Source organism: Aspergillus puulaauensis, chromosome 2 (assembly GCF_016861865.1).
Source record: "Aspergillus puulaauensis MK2 DNA, chromosome 2, nearly complete sequence".
Classification (NCBI taxonomy): domain Eukaryota; kingdom Fungi; phylum Ascomycota; class Eurotiomycetes; order Eurotiales; family Aspergillaceae; genus Aspergillus; species Aspergillus puulaauensis.
Window position 1 is genome coordinate 1,493,696 of NC_054858.1, and position 20,859 is coordinate 1,514,554.

General features: G+C 50.8%; 6 protein-coding genes across 6 annotated transcripts; 1 reads left to right on the forward strand and 5 right to left on the reverse strand.

Annotated features, from left to right (window-relative positions):
• Nucleotides 1-392: 392 nt before the first annotated feature.
• Nucleotides 393-2,004, forward strand: RPA49 (DNA-directed RNA polymerase I subunit RPA49; the record flags this gene model as incomplete). The annotated part of the gene is made up of 3 exons (XM_041699274.1): nucleotides 393-540; nucleotides 599-930; nucleotides 1,012-2,004. The coding sequence occupies 3 exons, from the start codon at nucleotides 393-395 to the stop codon at nucleotides 2,002-2,004; spliced, it is 1,473 nt and encodes a 490-aa protein (XP_041552375.1).
• Nucleotides 2,005-2,494: 490 nt separating this feature from the next.
• Nucleotides 2,495-4,460, reverse strand: hemA (5-aminolevulinic acid synthase HemA; the record flags this gene model as incomplete). The annotated part of the gene is made up of 2 exons (XM_041699276.1): nucleotides 2,495-4,047; nucleotides 4,118-4,460. 2 exons carry the CDS (start codon nucleotides 4,458-4,460, stop codon nucleotides 2,495-2,497), a joined length of 1,896 nt encoding a protein of 631 aa, XP_041552376.1.
• A 981-nt stretch (nucleotides 4,461-5,441) lies between these two features.
• On the reverse strand, nucleotides 5,442-10,757 carry ino80 (chromatin-remodeling ATPase INO80; the record flags this gene model as incomplete). The annotated part of the gene is made up of 4 exons (XM_041699277.1): nucleotides 5,442-5,647; nucleotides 5,720-9,488; nucleotides 9,546-10,058; nucleotides 10,224-10,757. 4 exons carry the CDS (start codon nucleotides 10,755-10,757, stop codon nucleotides 5,442-5,444), a joined length of 5,022 nt encoding a protein of 1,673 aa, XP_041552377.1.
• A 2,045-nt stretch (nucleotides 10,758-12,802) lies between these two features.
• Nucleotides 12,803-14,063, reverse strand: ADH1_2 (zinc-dependent alcohol dehydrogenase; the record flags this gene model as incomplete). Its single annotated transcript, XM_041699278.1, has 3 exons — nucleotides 12,803-12,849; nucleotides 12,937-13,291; nucleotides 13,392-14,063. The coding sequence occupies 3 exons, from the start codon at nucleotides 14,061-14,063 to the stop codon at nucleotides 12,803-12,805; spliced, it is 1,074 nt and encodes a 357-aa protein (XP_041552378.1).
• Nucleotides 14,064-14,830: 767 nt separating this feature from the next.
• Nucleotides 14,831-16,888, reverse strand: UGA4_1 (putative GABA permease; the record flags this gene model as incomplete). Its single annotated transcript, XM_041699279.1, has 9 exons — nucleotides 14,831-15,015; nucleotides 15,079-15,463; nucleotides 15,511-15,597; nucleotides 15,652-16,184; nucleotides 16,234-16,381; nucleotides 16,444-16,490; nucleotides 16,534-16,546; nucleotides 16,606-16,751; nucleotides 16,810-16,888. The coding sequence occupies 9 exons, from the start codon at nucleotides 16,886-16,888 to the stop codon at nucleotides 14,831-14,833; spliced, it is 1,623 nt and encodes a 540-aa protein (XP_041552379.1).
• Nucleotides 16,889-17,493: 605 nt separating this feature from the next.
• NHX1 (bifunctional K:H/Na:H antiporter NHX1) lies at nucleotides 17,494-19,897 on the reverse strand (the record flags this gene model as incomplete). Its single annotated transcript, XM_041699280.1, has 5 exons — nucleotides 17,494-18,701; nucleotides 18,755-19,411; nucleotides 19,486-19,638; nucleotides 19,718-19,753; nucleotides 19,855-19,897. The coding sequence occupies 5 exons, from the start codon at nucleotides 19,895-19,897 to the stop codon at nucleotides 17,494-17,496; spliced, it is 2,097 nt and encodes a 698-aa protein (XP_041552380.1).
• Nucleotides 19,898-20,859: the final 962 nt, after the last annotated feature.

Below are 20,859 nucleotides of genomic sequence, written 5' to 3' on the forward strand. Positions count from 1 at the left end.
GTTTTACATGGGGGACTGGTCAATTCCTACCCTCTAGGCTTTAGACATCAGCCTCGGCTGGTGTACCTAGGGTCTAGAGTCGTGGAGAGGTCCTCGAGAGTTTTATCATCAAATTACGAAACAAAAAGTTCCGAAACGCAATCTCTTGTCTCTTGTAAACTGTAAATTGTAGGCTCAATATCTTCGAACTCGAAAAAAAAAGGCCAACCAGCGCTTGTAAGCTTCTATTTTAAAAGCCAGTATACATCTTGGGTTCTCGTGGTGTGTTTCTCCGCCTTTAACTGACACTCACCGCCTTCACTTTTTTCTCCAACTTTTTTTTTTTGCAGCGCAAGCAGCCTTTTGCGCTCCACGAAACCCCAGTTACCACCCTTTCAAAACCATATTATACAATGGCCTCCGACAAGACTGAGAAGAAGCGCAAGCGTGCCTCAGACCGCCATGAACGACCAACCAAGAAGCCAGCCCTGGATCTGCAAAGCCTACCCCCATTAAAGTCCAATTTGACTAAGGACGACAGCGAGCTCGCTCCTGCGCTGGGTATGCGATTTTATCTTGATGTTTCCCTGCGTGCAATTTCTAATAAACATGTGCATAGTAAACACACCCGGAGTCACCAAGCAACCTAATGTCCGCCTGAACCCATACCTAAAAACCCGCAGCCATGCTGTCGATGGCCATTCCGCGGGGAACGATGGGATTGCAACCACAGAATTATTGCTGCAGTCTTCAGAACACCCGAAGTTGGACTTTGTGGGTCGGGAAGCTAATGATGATGCCGATTCTCAACTGAAGCATTATGTTGCTGTTGTGGATCCCGTGAGCAAGACATGGGAGTTCGTTGAGGCGAGGAGACTTACGCTTCGCGGTGCAGTGAGGAGGGCGGCTTCAGCGGAAGACGAAGAGGAAGAGAGCGAGGATGAGGAAATGGTTTGTTTCCCATTCCCTTCATTTTGTATATCAATTATGAGTTGGACGGCCGTGGCGATGCTAACGATGATATCTTCACAGAGAACCATGCGTGAACAGAAAACAGACCTCACATACACATTCGGTACAAAGAAGTCGCGGAAAGCAACCCAATCCATGGCCGAAAACGCACAACTATCCAATGCACCCGAGGGCGCCGCAACAGCCGCAGAGTCCGCCCTTCTTCAATCCATGCCCGCCGACGCCGCCAGAGACATCGCAGCCAAGTCAGCAGCAGTCCAAGCCGAAATACAAGCCTCAAAGCCCTTACCTTCGGCAAACCTCGACGCAAAACACCCTTCAGAGGTATACCCTATCGAAAACCTGGTCCCCAACGGCAACGCCACCCTCCGCCAACTCCCCATCAAGGACTGGCAGGATACCATCTCCTCCGGGCTCGAGGTCATTACTTCCTCACGTTACGTTGCCAACCGCATCTACGACGTCGTCGAGTCCGGAAACACAACACACCTCCAGATCCTCCGCTTCGTGCTCGTCCTCATCGAACTCGCCCGCGCCCTCGGCTCCGGCAAACCAAGCCGCGGCCCCAAACGCCTCCCATCCCGCGACGACCTGCGCCAGATCCTCTCCAGCGGCTCAAAGAACGCCAACGACGACCCGTCCCCACAAATCCCAGACCCCGTCATCGACGCCATCCGCCGCAAATTCGCACCCGGCGGCTCAACCCTCTCCAAGAACGACATCACCCTCCTCAAAACTACCATTTGTGCACTTACGCTCCATATCCCCCCGCAACCAGTTAAAGATGGTATCCCCACGCCTAACGGCGGAAATATTCCGAATGAAATGGCCACGGACCCGTCGGATCTACGTGATGACTTGCAGTGTGAGAATGCGGATATCCAGCAGTACTTCCGCGAGTTGGGATGTCGGGTTGATAAGCCTAGGGAGACGGAGTTCGCTAAGTGGGATGTTCGGGGTGGCAAGGCCCAGGCTGCGACGATGAGGATCGCGAGACTTAAGCTTCCTGTGGAGTTCCCCAAAGTTAGCCGAGCTGGTGGGAAGAGGAGGTAGATTGGATGGAGCTCCGGCTGGGGTGTTTTGTGTATGTATGCATGTACAGGGAATGATTCTTATGAAAGTGGCGAAGAGCAGAGAAGATATAGATAAAAAAGGACAGTCGTGTTTGCGTGTAATAACTGGCGTTTAGAGTTGTTTTATTATCATTGTCATTGTGTGAATACCATGGTAGTAAATTGAATGACCTAAAAAGGCAAGATCCAGTGCATAGGCCTCGGCCAAGGTTTTAACGGCCATAGATTGTACAGCTACGCAGAAACTACAGGTCACAACTTATAGCGGGGTAGATGTTTGGTGTTTGGACATTCCTGAATTTGGACCTAAATTAAATGACGGGCCGGTCCTGTTAAAGCATCCATCAAGTAGAGCCGAAATATACCTAGTACTCAAGCATACTATCTAAGGAGCGGACGGGAGGGCTATATATAACATGTGTGTGTATATATACCATTATCCCATGTATTACCGCGGTGACATCGGACACCTAAGCGGCAGCTGCGATGGGAATCGAAGCAGTGGCGGGTGCCATGCGCGGAACTGGCGCGGCGTGGAACTCACGTTCCACAGCAGCTTCCAGGGTTTCATTCGGCTGAAGCTCCAGCTGTGTATCGGACCAGATGGGCTGGTTCTCGAGCTCGGCAGCTTCCACGCCAACGCCGACGAAGCCGCCCATGGCTTGCCAGTCGCTTGCACGCTTGATTCCGAGGTCATTCCAGACAGTATTGACCGCTTGAACGAGGTGGTTGCGGAGTTCCTGGGTATGCCCAGGGGTGGGTGTGATTCTGAGCCGTTCTTCGCCGCGCGGCACAGTGGGGTAGTTGATTGCTTGGACATATATACCGTGCTCTTCGAGAAGCTTATCAGAGGCCTGCTTGGCGAGTTCCGCGTCACCAACAAGCAAAGGCACAATGTGAGACGGGTTCGGAATCACAGGGATGTCCAAGTTCTTGAATGATTGCTTAACAGCGCGAGTGTGCAGCTGCTGAAGGACACGGTCCTGCTGGTGGCGGGATTGATACTGGATTGCAGCATCGGCACCGGCCATGGTTGCCGGTGGAAGAGAGGTTGTGAAAATGAATCCGGGAGCAAGCGAACGGATCGTGTCAACCAGCGCGGCAGAACCAGCGATATAGCCACCAACACATCCGTATGCTTTCCCGAGTGTACCAGTAATGATATCGATTCGATCCATTACAGTTCCCTTGGTGCTGAGAGGGTTTGCAGTGTCCTGAGATGCATAGGCATCGTAATCAAGGTGCTCGGCAACTCCGGCACCGTGGGGCCCATACATGCCAACGGCGTGGACTTCATCTAGGAAAGTGATGGCGCCATACTTATCCGCCAAATCACAAATCTGCTCAATTGGAGCAATAGAACCGCACATACTATAAACCGATTCAAAAGCAATAATCTTCGGAACATTGAGAGGGAGAGACGCTAGCTTCGTCTCGAGGTCAATCAGATCGTTGTGCTTGAAAACCATTTTTTTGGCGCCGGAGTGGCGGATACCCTGAATCATCGACGCATGGTTAAGCGAGTCGGATAGAATGACACAGTCGGGCATCTTGCTACCCAGAGTGGCGAGGGTAGCATCGTTGGCAACGAAGCACGAACTGAAAACCAAAGCTCCCTCTTTGCCGTGGAGTTTTGCAAGTGTATTCTCCAGCCCGACCGCATGCTGGTTGTGTCCGGAGATGTTACGGGTTCCTCCAGCTCCAGCTCCGTAGGTATCGAGCGTCTTATGCATAGTTGAAAGCACCTCAGGATTGCGTCCCATTCCGAGGTAGTCGTTCGAGCACCAAACGGTCACCTTCTCCTCCCTAGAGGTCGTATGAGCGCGGGGGAACTCCTGGGCAAGCCGATTGATGTTGTTGAAATAGCGGTACGACTTGTCCTGGTGTTTCTTCTGCAGCTCGGTATTGTAAAAGCCATTGTAGTCGAATGGTTTAGCTGCAGGAGCACCGGGGGAAGGACCGGTCATAGTTGCGGTCGACTGGACGTGGGGACTGGCGGCAGTCTTGGAGAAACCGGGATGGACTGTGAAGATTCGCAAGTCAGTGGCTGAAATTGGGCAATTGAATAGCAGCGTCATCAGGGCGAGACGTACTTCGCTGAGACTCCTTGTGGAACTCAGTGCTCATGTTGGCACCATTTCCTGTGGTAGAGTGCAGCGCCCTCTTACCCGGTGTGGCTCGAGTAGACTTGGTGGTGGTGGCTACGCCGGCCGCGGACGAAGTAAACCGCTTGGTACCGTTCATTCGGGCAGTCTGGACGGCGAGGGCCTTGCTCATGACAGGGCAACGGCGAGCCAGTCTCTGCAAGTTGGACATGGTACCTCCGCCGGGGCTCGTGTTGGGCCGAGTAGCGGTGGCCAGCGAGCGAAGCGTGGTCGGTGAGCTGCGCTTGAGGAATGGGCACATAGCCCGGGATTGCTGGAGAAGGGCCTCCATTGAGACGGATAGTTCCTGGAATCGATGGAGAGCAGATTGGAGATATGGATGGGTGTGGATGGCAGGGAGAAGTCGAGAGGGGGGGATTAGAGTGTCTAAATACGGAGCGGCGGCGGCAGTCATCAACTTGTGGAAATTTCGGCCTCCAAACTTGAAACTCTGCCCGTGACTCGTTCGTGTGGAGAGAGGGGGCCTTGCCAGAGACGGTTTAGCGTCTGGCGATGACAATCCTGGTGTTCTGATTGGCTCTTTTCACCGCGGATGCGAAATTACACCGGGATTGATTGACAGTTACTGTAAAGTTACACAGATCCCGGCTCGATTCGTCTTAGTCAGAAGCCTTGGTCAGCAACAGGCCCTGGAATTTGGACTTGCACTCGCACTCCCCTCATCTTCAGAATGTATGCTGGTATTCGGATTACGGCCCATGGCCCGCTGGCCGAGGCTAACGCTTCATGGGAACGTTTACCGGTTCGCCGCCTGTGATTCTCTGGCCACCAGCATCCTTGCGTCGCTATGATCGTACAATATTTCTCCCTCGGGAAGCGGATCCCGTGTCCAGGCCATTCTTCACTGGTAAGGTAATTCCATGTGTTTCCATTATGGAGGAAAATACTTCGTAGAGCTGCTATTATAACAACAGTAACAACCAGTGGCCAAACCACCACTAAACCAGCACCTGAACTCTCAAAGGCGTATGCATGTGTACAAACAACATGTCTAAATACCTGTCCATCTCTGACATCATCCCTCCACTTCCCTGTGGAATCAGCATACCAAATCGCCATCTTTGTCTTTTGACACAGAATAATGTTAATACAAGGCAAATATACCTGGTTTGTCCAGGAGAGAAAGAAAAGTATAGTGAAAAAGACGGTGAAAAAAAAAAAGAAAAAAAAAAGAAACCAAGACCGAATATAAGAAAGATAGGGAAAAAAGAACGCCGTCATGCAAATACAATAGAATCACCCATTCATCAACCTAAGCCAGGCCCCCGTCGCCGTCAATGAGACGGAGTCGTTCTTTGGTTGTCTTGGCTCTTTTGGATGTGCCCTTTCCTCCACCTCGGCCACGTCCTCGTTTGGGGACAGGTGTACCAGCCGCTGGCGTCCCGATATTTTCTGCTGTCGACACAGGAGTCGCAGCTCCTGATGGTTTGGCACTAGCATCATCAAAGTTTCCTTCACCTGTAAAGATAGAAATTGTTAGAATCGACTTTACCAATGGAGTTTATTTAACGGTAAAGGATGGAAACTTACCTTCGTGGTACATATCATCCAGTGTGATATCCTTCTTTTTCTTCTGAGCGATCTTTTTGCCTCCCTTACCGGCACCGAATGTTTCACCCCGTTCAATCGCTTCTCTTTCTTTCTGCTCGATAAGTTCCGCTTGCTCGTCATCAGCCAGCCACATGGCAATATCCTTCGCCTTGTTTTCGCGGTTGCGGGTGTTGAAATCGACGCCTCCAGCCGCGCCACCTGAAATAACAACTCGCTGCACTTCCTCCTTCTGCAACGCCCGTTTGCGAATACGCTCTTCAATGGTGGAGCGAGTGATAAGCCGGTACACTGTGACCTGTCTAGTTTGACCAAGACGGTGAGCTCGGTCCATGGCTTGCGAATCGATCGTGGGGTTCCAATCCGAATCGTAGAAGATGACGGTGTCTGCAGCAGTCAAGTTGATACCAAGACCACCAGCACGAGTAGACAAAAGGAACACAAAGATATCGGAGCGTTGTTGGAAGTCGGCCACCGTATCACGACGATCCTCGAGTTTCGTGCTTCCATCCAAGCGGCAATACTTGTAGTTGCGGTAGGTTAGATACTCCTCCATGAGGTCGATCATACGCGTCATCTGGAAGTAGAGTAGCACACGGTGGCCTCCCGCCTTGAGCTCGCGCAGAAGCTCGTCAAGCTTGGCCAATTTACCAGAATCCGTGACAAAGCGCCGCATAGAAGGTACCTCGATATGTGTATAACGGCCCTTAGTTGAAAGTGGTTGGGGCAACATTGGAGCGAGAGAGTAAGGCGCTGGGTCCACCTGCTGCTCGACAATTTGCTCTTCCATGGCCTTTGAGGGAGAGTCGTACAAGACGTGCTGAATAGGAATGTTGAACAGGAAATCCTTCGTCTCCATGACGGCTTCTTGGCTTGAGGATATGAGCGTGATTGGCGGCGCAGATGCGGCAGGGCTAGCACAGGGCTCAATGACATCGAGACCCTCATTTTCGAAGACAGTGCGAGAGACGCTCATAAGTTCACGCATATACCCCTCCTGTGCGATATCATTAACCGCCTGGCGGTCATTGCGCTGGGCGATGTTAAACAAGGTGTGGGGAAGAGTGGTGGTTAATGCTCCATCTTCCTCATCATAGACAGCGTTGAGACGAGATAACCGGTTGGTCTCTCCACGGCGGCGGACAGCGCGCTCAAAGACACCTTGATGAGAGAAATCGAATGCCTCCCCGGCTGACGTATCCACAAATCGTAAGAAAGAGAACGCGCCATCGTCCTCCACGCTTTGTTTGATATTTTCCGGCGTGAATATATTCATCAAATGCGATAAATACTTGGCACGGAAACCCGCCTTGGAATTATCGGGCCCTGCTATATCCACACGGCCGGCAGATTTGAGAAGCATTCGCGGCACGGCAAACTCGAGTAGGTTACGTGTCGAATAGGCAACATCAACGTTGTAGCCTTCTCTAACAAAAGAAGCAGTCTCTGCAAAGTGTGCATGCGAGAAGGGCGACTTGGTTTCGGCCCGTTCGAATAAATCCGGGTGATTGCAAACCTTTCGGAATTGCATAACCAAGTTCATCAGCGTTGTGCTGTCTGTTTCATCACCAACAGCAGCCTTCTCGATGAGATCCATGATGCTGACACGGTTTCGAAGATTAGCATATATGGCACGTTGACGGTAGGTAAGATCACAGAAAATGTCCTTCTCAACCTTGTCACCGAGTTCCTGTTGAACATGCTTCTTGACTCGGCGTAACATGAAAGGCTTCAAGATCATATGGAGACGCCTCAATTGGTCCTCGTTGAGTTTTGTGTTACTCTGTGCGTGAGACTCGATGTCCTTGGAAAACCATTCACTGAACTCGTCGTGAGAGTCGAAGAGAGTGGGCATAATGAAGTGGAGAAGCGCCCATAGTTCCTGCATGTTGTTTTGGATAGGAGTACCTGTCAGCAGGAGACGGTTACGGCAGTGGAAGCCGAGGAGACTCTTCCAGCGTGAACTCTGTGACGATTTGATAGCCTGGGCTTCGTCGAGAATCATGTACTGCCATTTGACTTTCTGGAAGTATTGTGAGTCAAGAACCACTAGTTGGTAGGATGTCACCAGCACATGGAACTCCGACTCCTTGGTGTAGGTAATATGTTTGCGGTCCCAGAATTTACGGAGGATCTTGCGGTCTTTGGCAGAACCCCAGTAAGGCAAAACCTTGATATTAGGGACAAATTTGGTGATCTCTTGTTGCCAGTTGTGAAGGGTTGAAGCTGGCGCGATAACCAAGAACGGACCCCAAATGTTATGGACTTCGGCAAGGTAAGCCATGACGGAGATAGACTGGATCGTTTTACCGAGACCCATCTCGTCAGCTAAGATACCGTTGATACCCTGTTCATACAAATTGACAAGCCAGTTCAAACCCTTCAATTGATATTCCTTCAGTTTGGCTGTGAGCATCGTAGGCTGTGAGATCTCAATGTCACCCAAACTCGTTGGGTTCTGAAAGTTCAGTTCGCTATCATCCATTGTATCCATCGGGTTCTGGTCAGGATTATCAAAAGCGCGAGCTCTTTCCTGTGCTTGTTGGACGGCGTTTTGGGCGTTAGCCATAGCAGCCTGTCGCAGGGCGGTCTCATCTTCAGCATCGAAGTCCAGGTCCTCGAAATTGGTGACCTTCGCACCCGCTGGGCCAGAGGGCAAGTCGTCCGCTCCTGCATCCGCAGAGGTATCTCCATCTGCTCCAGGGATCTTCCGACCGATGAAATGAGAATACAGTTCGGTCTGTGAGATAAGGAAATTGAGTTTGCGCTTCTGGCGGTTGGCTTCGCGCTCCGCCTCTGCCCTCTTTGCCGACTCAAGTTCTTGCTTTTCAGCGAGACGACGCAAGTCGCGCTCCTCACGCTCGTTTCGTTTCCAGAAAGACATCATCTCACGCATACTCCGTTTAGCGCGGGCTTGAGTGTCTTTCATGCTCTTGTTGGTGCGTTCCTGCCACTTGCGGGATTGCTTACCGGCGAGCTGGGCAGTCTTGCGCAGGTTCTCTTGACGAGTACTGAGAGAATTAACCTTGGTGCGGTAGACCTTAGGAATATCTTTACGTGCGATATCCCTCCAGATCTGTTCATAGATCTGATTGTACCCCTTCGACTCATATGTAGAGAGGGGAGCGGGAGAGGCTTCTTTGGATCGACCTCCCTTGGCGTCCTTCTTAAGAGCCTCCTTTCGTGGGTCCTCCTTGGGAGCGAGAGGCAAAGGCTCATCATTCTCCATAGCTGCATACGCAGCTTCGGCAGCATCCTTCTCGGCTTGCTTCTGCTCCTTGGACTTCTTAGGTCGTGTAACAGGGCCTCCGCGTCCGGACTTTCGCCTTGACGGTGAGCTTCGGCCAATGTGGAAGGAACTGGTTGTGCCTCCTTCAAGATTGGGAGCCAATGGGGTAATCTCGCCAATCTCTTCGGGCGAAGTGACACCCTCCAGAGCTCTCTTTGTAGTCTTGATCTTCCTCTGTGCCCTTTCAGCTTCCCGCAGGAACTTGGCTTTTTCGGCAGAATCTTGGGTCTCGTTCGCCTTGAGCTCCGCTTCAAGCTTCTTCTGCATTTCCATACGGACAGTATTCTCGCGGCGTCGCTTGCGTTGCATATCTTTCTTGCGTTCCTTTTCATCCTGAACTTCCTTCGCTTGGACTTCGGAAACAACGGAGGCTTCGTTTGCGATTCGGAATCGGTCCATACCCGCGTTGGCTTGTCTCTCGAACGACTTGCCGAGTTTACGAAGGTAGTCATGGCGACGACGCTGTAACGAATGTTAGAGCAGTCAATAAGTTGGATAGGATGTTAGTGAAAAGCATACCTTGCGTCTGAGACCTTCAGCGCGTTCAACGTCTAGAGCGCGTTTCTTCCCTTTGAGGAGATAGCGCTCCTGCTCTTTCTCAAAGCCAGGGGCCTCAACGTCGCTCTTCTCTGCATTATCAATTTCGGCCATATATTTATTGACAATTTCTGACTCCTTTTCGGACAAAATCTTGCGAGGAGGCCGGGGAGCCTTAGGGGGCTCCAACACACCGTTGGCCGACATATCGGCACCCTTTTGGTCTTTCTCCATATTGCGTCGACGTTTATCTGTGCTAGGTTTCTTCTCAAGCTGGACCGACGATGGAGTTGGTGCGGGCTCGATGTCTCTCACTTTCGGCTGGGCAGATATGGGCGGCGGAGGACTTGAGCTTGCAGCGTTTGCTGAAGGCGCAGCTGAATGAACAGAAGCTAGCCCTGGAGGAGGAGACTGTTTCTTAGGAGGGGAACGCTCTTCAGTAGGACCTGAGAGGATGCTAGCAAAGGACATCGGGTCCGCGGCACGAGTTGGTTTCTGTTTGCAAAATAAAGTATGTTAGCATTACACAAACAAACGGAGCCGTTGATAACAAGGGAAAGTAGAAGCTCAAACAGGGAAAAATTAATTGAAAAGAAAAAGAGAAGACAAGGAAAGAAAAGAAAAGAAAACAAGAAAAAAAAAAAAAAAAAAAAAACGTACAGCTTCCTTCGGAGGAGAAGCCGGTCTCGGTTCTCGGTCTCGCATCACAGACGAAGAATACGCAGGAACGCCATGGTTCATTGAAAAATGCGATTCCGGCTCCTTCTTGGGGGACACATGAGGTTGGCTATCCGGTCGACTTGATGGATGGGCATGCGATGGGGTAGAGGGACCATATGGAGATGCGCCACCGCCGGGTAGCAGGGGCCCAGAGTAAGGTCGCGGAAGGGAGTATTGCGGAGTCCCTGAAGCCGAATGTGTTTGATACTGCTGTGGTGGCTCGGATGGATGCGGCGGTGGAGGCGCACCCCCATTCAATGGGGGTAGGCTGCCTGGTAAGGGCGAAGGCGCATGTTGTGAGTAGTGAGGGCTCCGAGCCAGACTGGGCTGTTGGAAGGCAGGGGGCGTCTGGGGCGGGCGTTGGTATTGATCATTGTTGGGATAATAGTGACGCGGTTTATTCGGCGGCGAGTAGGCCGGGTAATGAGACTGTTGAGTCGGAGACTGAGGATTATATGGCGGAGCCCCCGTCATGGTGGTAGCCGCGTGTGTCCGAAACGCGGCGACGAGGATTTAAGGACAGGGACGGCCGATGGGGAATAATCAATTGGGATTGAAATCAGTTGCTCATGGATTGCCCGCGAAAGTAGATAGGCGTTCACGCGCGGGTAATTAGGGGTGTTCTTGTCAAGGGTACGATCACGCGTTCGTTAGTCGTTAGCTGTCGAGCTATCTGCTTGGGAAAATAAGTATAGGCGAGCGAATGATGAGAAATGGGATTGTCGAAGGAAGGAGGGGATGGATTCAAGAATTAAGATGGACACATTGTCGAGGGCGGATGGAAGGAGTGGAGGATGGGAAGAAGGCGAAGAAAATGAATGAGATGGCAGGAGTTCGCCTTACCGGGTTTGCCAGGAATCTTCTTTCGGAGGGTCTGGCTCTACCTAGTGTCTCCTCGTGTGGTGAACCAGCAAATCTTCGCGGGTCAGCCGTGATCGGGGAACAGAACACTCAGGCTGAAGCCATCAGTAGCCTCCTTGGATGCGGATCTTCACACGTTGACAGTGCAGAGACAGAAGGAGGGGGCGATGCAATAAAAACGTGAATGGGGAAGGGCGCCGCTGGAGTTGAGTCTGGTGATAAGTGAGGCCGGGGAAGAGGAAGAGCAATAGATGAAGGGAGAAGGGGGAGATGGAAGCAGAAATGGACGGAAGACGGGGATCGAGAGTGTGATGGCGCTGGTGATGGTGACGGATCCAGTGTTCTCCTCGTGCTGCTGAGATCGAGAAGCTGCCCCTTTGCTTTGCCGGGTTTGCCCAACTTTTGCTGCTCGTCTTCTTTCGTCGGCTTCACTTCTTTTCTTCTGCTGCTTGTCGGCGATCCGAACTCTGTGTATTTGTATTTCCGTTACCATTCCCTCCTCGTACAGGAAAAGCAAACACCATTGGTTTGGATTCCACTACGTATCTCATGCTGTCATCTATAGGCACTTTAGGTAGTTTCTAAATTGCACCTTTTATGATACATTTATTTTTGTATCCTCTTTTCTAATACCTGGCCCATTTACTTTTGGCGTTAGATATTGGGCTGGTGGTCCCTCTCTCGTCACGGCATGCTCTGGGCCGTTTAAAACGTAAATTACGGTAATTGATCTACTTAAGAGCATTGACTGTAAACGAAATACATCGCCAGAGTCCCAGTTTCGCAATGGAGCCCCCAGCCATGTAACCGGCTAATGTCTGGGCGTCTTTCAAGTTGTTGGAGAAAGTGTCCGCCTGCAAATGTCCGGAAAGGGCGAATGCAGGGCGGCTGTTTGTTGCGTCTCCGGACTAACACAACACACTCAAGACTCTGGTTGGCGGTAATTGATTCTAGGATAAAGGCGTGGAGATCGAGCTTCTACAATCTACAAAAGAAATACGTGGACGGCCTGACCTTCCTGAACACACCTTTTTGGCGACGAGACCTATTTCCCGTACACCATATTTCCCTTGAGACTTGAGACAGAGGTTGATGAAAGATGATCCTCGCGGGATGAACTGCGGTCTCAAGTTTTGACTCGACGCCGCAGCGGACTCCGGAGATAGATACAATGAAGCCTTAGGTGAGACATCGCCGGTATTTCAATCGACGCTCGCCCGTTTCAGTACGGACGACATCAGCCCCGAGGGGCGGCTGCATGGACGACGCGAGGGCCATGCGCCTCACAGAAATATGCCTGGTTGGCATTTTCCCTCCTTCTGTCCATTCAGCCTTTGAAGTTGGGACGGAGAGTTGATCTCCCACGTAGCCTCGCTTTGATGTTTCAAAAGTGAGAATTTACTCCAGCCATGACAGCTTATCATTATTACGGTTATTGAGGTTACAAATGGCAGGTGCTGGTGAGCCCAGCCATAATCTACCTCAGGCACCGACTCCCAGAATAGAATTGCGAGTGGCTCGGGTTCTTTATGGAGCAAGGTTCCGTCCTCTCGATACTAACACTGATGACCGCCAGGGGCCACACTATGGTCAGTTCCAAGTTGCAACAAAAGTCCGTTGCATGTAAACCGGACATATACACCGTGACCAGGATCCCGTTACTCAGGAACCTCCAGAACATATCTCCCTGCAATCTTACCCTGTTCTATATTTCCAACACTCATTAGCATCAACATCAACATCAACACCCACGGGGGAAAAAGGACAGAGTAAGGGTGAGGGAATGACCAACCCATCAGCTCAAAAATTTTAGGTAGATCCTTTAACGCCGCCGTCTTAAACGGTGCCTTGATAAGCCCTCGCGCAAAAAAGTTCAGTGCCTCAACGCCATCCTGACGGTTCCCAACATAACTCCCCTTGATGTTAATCATGCGAACGACGGTCGAAAACACGGGGGCCTTAAGGAATGCATTTCCCGGCAAGCCGATTGCGACAACAGAGCCATGTGAACGCACATACTCAGTTGCTTGTTGGAAAGGCTTTTCAGCGACGGCGAGGAGGATAACGGCGTGCGCGCCCATGCCACTGGGAGTAGCGGCTTTGACGTCTGCGACTACGTCCTTCGATTTGGAAAAGTCGATGAAGGCCTGTTGCTTTTGCTTCAGTTTATATTTTTCAGATATAGTAAGTGTGGTTGGATGGTGTTGGTTAGTGAATTTGGGTAGTTGGTAAGTGAGGGAGGAAGACCTCAGCTCCTAATTGCTCACACATGTCTTTCTTCTCATCTCCAGAGTCAATGGCAACAATTCGGAGGCCCATCGCCTTTGCGTACTGTACCGCCAGGGATCCTAGACCTCCCCCGGCGCCGACAATAGCAACAGACTGGCCCGGGCGTGCCCCGGACTCCTTCAGGCCTTTATAGACCGTGATCCCAGCGCAGAGAATAGGTGCAGTCGCGTCTAGGGCTACACTATCTGGGATTTTCGACGCCATAGCAGCTTTTCCGATAGTATACTGCTGAAACGTCCCATCAACAGTATACCCAGATAGCTGAGGATTTGGGCAAAGCGGCTCGTCAGACTGCATGCACATTTCACAAGCGAGACAAGCGCCATTCAACCACTTAATACCAGCCTTATCACCAATCTGGAAGTCATTCTCCTTGTTTACCAGCTCGCCCTTTGCGACGACAATGCCGGCGCCCTCGTGCCCGCCTACTAGGGGCATCTTTCGCTCGAGAGGCCAATCGCCTTTCATGGCGTGCAGGTCTGTGTGGCACACGCCGGTGTACCGAATCTTAACAAGTATCTCGTCCGGTCCTGGCTTTGGGACCGGAATCTGTTTGTAGACCAGCTGTGCACCTGGTTTTTCGAGGACCTGGGCCCATTGGAGGTCCGGGATGGACGTGGATGGAGACATGATTGTTGATTGGTGGTAAGAGGTTGAAACAATATTGAGATTGAACTTGGAGGTGAAGAGAAATGTTCAAATCGCGAACAATTGCGCAAGGGTACTTATCAGGTCCTTTGAAAGCTGAAGCTTCTAGGGACAATTACTTATATAGTCCCAAGGTTAAAGAGAATGTAACATTCACTTTCTCGAATCCCGGGAATAACACCAGCTAGATAAGAAATCTTGTGTACAATAATGAATAAGAATGGGACCTCACACCATACATCAATCGAATGCTCTCTCGCAGGCGATTGGTAGGGGATTCCGCCTTCGTGATGGATGACGGTAGGCGACGTCATACGAGGACCATCATCGATTGGAATGGATGGAGGAGTTTGGAACACCAGAGGCAATTTGGTTACATTGATCCATGGGAAGTATCCCGTCTGGAGCCAGCTCACGTTCCGGCGAAATATACCTAAGCGAAGCGAAATGAGATGAATGGTGATATCGAGGCCATTTATAGACCGGAAAACAACCAGGAACAGTGTGGGACGACGATATCGCCATTCTATGTTGCTTTACTGCCCATTATAACCATTGATATTATTTTGAATTATGGTATAGGTAGGATGTCTTGGAAATTTTATGAAATTGTCTTAGTCGTCTTGCGTAGCACGTTCAGCATACGGTCCTACATAGTCATATAACGAGAAATAATGGACTGGCCTATTCAGTCATGGGAAACAAAACGAGGCCATGGACTCTGATGCGCTTGATCAAATAGGGTCTATCTACATTCCCATCTTCTCCGAATCCACTCCCGTAGCCATGAGGTTTATTTCAGACGGCGTAGATGACGAAGACTGCACCGTCGTCAGTGGCCCCTTGTATACCTTGCCCGCATACATAAGATAATATAGCAATGCGCCACCCCAAAGCGTGCCACTGATTATAACAGTGTAGTTCATATCATCAGCTAAAATAAAGAAACCCAGTCAGCACGTCACGGAGCTAGGAAAGCACCAGAAAGAGAACATACGACTGGGATCCGGGCCTAAAGTAGGAAACATGCTGAGAACGATAGCGAATGCCAAATAAAGCACAGCCGTTACGGCAATCGGTTTGCTAAACCTCCCTGTATAGATCACACCAGGCACGAAGCGGTCCCGGCCCCAGACTAAACGGCAGAAAATGGGTATTATCCAGGCTAGATCGTTACCTGCTACTGTAAGGGAGAAGAGTGCGTTCGCGGCTGCCGTATTGATGATAGAGAGGAGGCCAATTACGGCTGCGGTGGTGACGACACCCCAGATCATGCGTACTGGTTGGTAGGGCACTCGTTTACTGACGTGGCGGAAGAAGGAGAAAAATGGGAGAGCTCCGTCTCTGGAGAAGGCCCAACTTTGGCGGGAAGCGCTGAGAACCTGGGGGAATGGGTTGGCTGTACATATGTAGGCAAGGATAGAGATACCAGGCTCAGGCCCATGAAGAATTGGACAGCCGCTAATGCGGCCATGAAACCTAGGGCACCGGGTTTGCCGAGGCAGTCATAGTAGATCTAGGAGCAGAGGTCAGTACACCTAGAGATATTAATTATAGAAATACCACTAACTTGAGCCATCGGTTGACCGAATTTCGTGTTCATGACTGCCTCTAAATCCTTATTGATAACAGCCGCTATGATGGCGAGAGAAAGGAAACCCAAAATGCCACACAACCCGCTCGACCACAGGACACCCAATGGAACCGCCCGCGCAGCATTAGTAGCCTCCTCACTCATATGGACACAAGATTCAAACGCCCCAATAGTCCATATAGGCGAGAGCCAAGCGAGCATAAACGCCCACCCGCTTGGCCAAGTTGTATGGTCTTCCAATTGCCCGAAGACGTATGAACCCGAGTTTATCGTCCCACCGTTGACTACCTTGCCGATAGGTAGTGCAAGGACAGTTGCCATGACAAGACCGACATTGGTTAGGATGCACAGGGACTGGATCTTTGGCATGACTCTTGCGAAGAACGTGGCGATCAGGCCATGAACAACTACACAACCTGCATAGGTCCCGTAGAGGACAGGCCGAGAAGCAGTCCAGCTACCACCACGCGCAACAGAGATTATTGCAAGCAACATAGTGGCAAAACCATCTAGCTCGTCAGCTATAAAAGCCCTAACTTGACTTTCAAGGGCACTTACAATCAATAGAGCAAACGCCCCCGATAAGCCCGATGGTGTTGCTATACCCTACAACAAAACTCAGTGGATTCTTCCATTTCTCGCCGCTGAAATACTGCGCCCAGAAGTAGAGACCGCCGGCGGTTGGCATTGCAGATGCTAGGTCGGCCTTGTGGTCATCAGTCTCGAGTCCGTTACCAGAGGGTAAGAGCGAAGTCGAATTGAGCTTACCATAGCAAGCCCAACAATGAAAATGAACACACTCGCAGCTAGCCAGCCTGTGATTTCAGTCAGTTACGATACGGACGCACTAAATTCAACGAAAAACCTGACCCTATCCGAGTCAGCCAACGCGGTTTATACCATTAAACAGCAAAGAAACGGAGGACATACCCAAACCATGCCAGCTGGACCTGCAGGAATAGAGAACGAAAGAGTGGAAGCGATCGAGGGCAGCAGGCCCATAATACTAAAAGCAATGGCGAAGACCTGGACTGTGGAATAATGCCGTCGCAGCTCCTGCTTGTAGCCCAAGGTTGCTTAGGTGGGTTTGTGAGCTGGCTCCCCTTTGACGAATAAAGGAGATACCTGCCTTACCGAGCAATTGCGTATCGCCCCGTTCAGCCGATGGCTCATCTCCTGCTGCCTGAACGGGTCTCTCGGTTTTCTCCGCCATGGTTGGTGTAGGTTTGGCAGGATACCACTGAGATGGATGGAAGAGGAAGGGGTGAAGAACTTATATGAGATAAAGGGTCCATGCAGCATGACAACATGCTGTATCCCATGCAGCGTGACCAGCAAGGGGCAGTAATCTGCATGACGAGACCGATATTGCAAGAGAATGACGGAAGAGGGAGGATTAACGTTAGATAAAATTGTCCTTATCGGTGACTGGCAACTTCAGAGGCTAATCGAGGCCTGCATCTCCATGATAAGAAGCGGCCAGGCCGAAACTCTGAAGGCTTGGTTGGTCAAGACGAGGAAAAGGGCGGCGCCCGGCGTGAGTGTTGCCTGACTAGGGAAACCTTACGGGTTTCTTATCAAGATGGGCATATTCCCAACGTAAGGCATTCCGATGCAATCCCGTTTTGAAGTGCTATTATACAGAGGTGCCAATTACAGGATACAAAGTACCTACACAAGTTACGTGTCGATAGATAATGATGAGCGAAATGAAGCAATCCAAAATACAGACGCTGCTATCGTTAGTGAGACAAGTCAAGGAAATGCCGAAAGCAAACAAGCAACGTGAGAATTCATTAGTATACACAGAGCTTAAAACTAAACAGCACCAGGGCCCTTATGGTTCGACTGGTCCAGAAGCAGACGCGGCTTAATGTAGTCTTCGTCCAACTGTCGGAACCAGGCGACGTGATCCCCAGAGGCTCCACCGGAGAAGATGTCTCTGATCGTCTCTCGTGCACTCCTGCTCGTTCCGGCGTGCGACACAGACACCCCCTCCTGCGGGGTTTGGGATTGTGACAGATTCTGTGCCTGTTGTGACGGTGATCGGCGCAATCGCGCGGGAGCAGCAGGAGGCAAGTCATCGTCCGAATGCACATCGTCTACGTCGAGTTCAAATGCATCCGGATGGTCATGCTCAACGGCTCGGCGCTTCCCAGAGGTCTTCAAACCGAACTCATCTTCGCTACCGTCGTCGCTACCGCTCTGGTTTCCGAGTAGAGTCGCGGTTGTTGAACGATCTCGCGGTGTCTGAGTGTCTTTTGGACCAAAGGCATCTGAGTATATTCTAGAATGTCCCAGACCTGCGCGTGTCGACGCTGGCGGAGGGCTAGGGCGGCGGCTATTGCCACTCGAGTAACTGTTAGCCCGGTCAGGGTTCCTCCGCGACACTCCATCAAGAGGAATATTGTCTGTGCGACGGGGTGTATATCCCAACCCAGTATCAGAGCGCTTATAGTAGGTGCCTCCGTTCGAGACTTCAATATCAAACTCGTCATCAGACTCAAGTTCTTCGACCACGCCTGTTCTAATCCCAAGGATCTCAAGCATGCGCGCCGTTGTTCCGCCGAAAACGATAACAGTGATGACCACAACCACAAGAACAGTGGCGCGTAAAGCCGGTCCATTTGTACCTTTCAGGCCTGCTGCTAACGCTACTCCCACAGCACCACGCAGACCCGCCCAGAAGAGCATTGCTTGGTACGCGAAAGGCAGTTCGTCGGCAGCCTCCACGCCGCGTCGCCGTGCCCGATACCGGATAAACCAGTTGATCGCCTTCGACAATGGGAATACTGCAAGGTATCTGGCGAGGCAGATACCAACAACAGTGACTAGGATAAAGAGGGGCTTGAATTGCACTTCCCTTTGAACGAGCAGATCGAGTCCTAAGTAAATAAAGATGAAGTTTTCGGACAGTTGAGCCATAACTTGGAAGAGATATTTGGTAGTCAACTGTGTTCGACGTGACATATTGTAGTAAGCATAATGCTTTAAGGTGATACCACAGAATAAGAGCGACACAATTCCTGGAACCATAAGTCTTTCGGTCGCATTGGTGAAAGGTATGATTTCAACTTACCTGACAAGAGGACGCCGTTGGAGAAGAAGTAGCTGGCGTAAGCTACGAGAACAATCAAGCAACTCTCAATCTTAGGTTGGCGGCGGACGTGGGTGTATTTCAGACCCAGCGCCGTCATGATGCCCACAATCACTCCTACCACCATACTACCAAAGAAAACCAGCAAGAATACGCCGATAGCCTCGAAGAGATGGAGGAAGGTTAGGGATCCTGCGTCACTCTCCGCATATTTCTGCGCCGTCTCGAACAGCACAATCGCAATGGCATCGTTCAAAATCGACTCGCCGAAAATGACTGTGTAGAGCTTGGGCTCGACTTTGTAAAGGTTAAAGATGGCCAAGATAGTCACTGGGTCTGTCGCGGATAGCGTAGCGCCAACGGAGATAGCCTCGACAAAGCTGATACTGAATCCGTCCAGAGGAATCCTTGTCCAAAGAAACAAAACTAGTCCAAGAACAAGGGCCGAGATGAATGTCCCCGCAAACGCGAAGGTAAGAATCGTGCCGATATTTCGGAAGAAATTCGCTTGGTGCAATTCGTAGCCCGACGCCAAGATAATGGGAGGAAGGAGTAGGTTGAAAAAAAACTGGTAGTCAAAGGCGACGAAGTTTATAATGGGCGAGTCGGTCAACCGAATAATCAATCCGACGAACATGCCTGGTCCACTGATAAGTATTGCTACCCCCATCACTCTTGAGAATTAAATCAAGCAGAAGGAGCGCCAAACATACCACCAAATATAGATAGAACCGTTTCGTGGACTGCTTCTATTTTCCGTTGCTGAAGTGTGTAACTCGTGAACAGAGCAAGCATCAACAGGGTAATCATAATAAAGAGCGCCCAAGAGCTGAAAAACTCCTTGGTGCCAGCCTCCGGAGCTTCTCCTGTAATTCACAATGTCAGACCAAACCACAGTTGTATTGCTGTAGGCAAAAGACGCCAAGGGGGGCTCGAGGCGCGTACCATCGTCGGGATCAGTATCATATTCCGCGGCTCTCCCTGCCAAAACACGAGATGGATTAGCAACTAGTTCATCATAATCTCCAAGTAGATGGTAAAATATGGAGGGAATGGAGCGCAAGGTAAAAAGAAGCACATACGAAGAACTGAATGAAGGGCATCACCCATCAGTTGGCCAGCCATTTTGTTGAAGTCGTTGCAACCACCACGGCGGATGAGCCTTTAGCGGTTTGCTGCGGCGGCGATTTTTAGACACCAAAGCGATGGGCACATAATAAGCCACAGACACAAATAATAAGACAGAGAAAGATGGGCAGACGAATGCTCTAGGGAGAGGGAGAGACAGGAGAGCTTGGAATCTGGACAAGTTTCGTCAACGTTGCAACTTGCTGTGTCGGCGCCTCCCGCCCTTGAGAGCTGCCTGTCACTCCCAGCGGCCAAGACTCGCCCCAGCTGCTTGCGATCGCCGATGTTACAGTTCCGCGCCAAGTGCAGTTTCACTTTATCTAATGCATTTGATGTGTTTGATTTGCTAAAGCTTGTTTGTAAAGGATCACAACTTCACTACTTTCACTGTATGCCCATGAGTACATCAGTAGTGAGCACTGAGCACCCCTGAATAGAGTCGCTTAGTCAGGCCATTCAGCATCCCCTCGTTATCCAACTGTGGAGTATATTACTCGAATATCAGCTATACTTACTCCGCACCCCAACAGCAGTCATCAGGTACATCGTAACCTAACTGCTCAAGCTCGCCATGCTGGAGCGCAGGTTCATTATAGTTCCCAGAACCAATTCAACCGGTAATTGTCGCTCATTACAGTTCTCTACTGGTTCCCGACCAGTCGCTTTTGTTGGTGTTGACAGCGTCACCATACAAACTTCTCTCTACAAATTATACCCTCTTCATCCCACAACTCTTCCCATCGCTGATTCGCAGGAGTGTCCTGGGATTGGAATTCAAGAATGACGATCCGGGGGTGGCGCAACAGCTGAATCTCGTTTCGTCAGTCTCCAAACTGCACGGTGCAGTTAGTAGATCTCCGGTAAGAAGCCGTCTTCTCTCTTGGAGTCTTTTCTTCAACCCCACTTGAGCTTCACCTGCACAATCAACACTGAATCCAGGTCTGCGGTGGCTTGTAAGA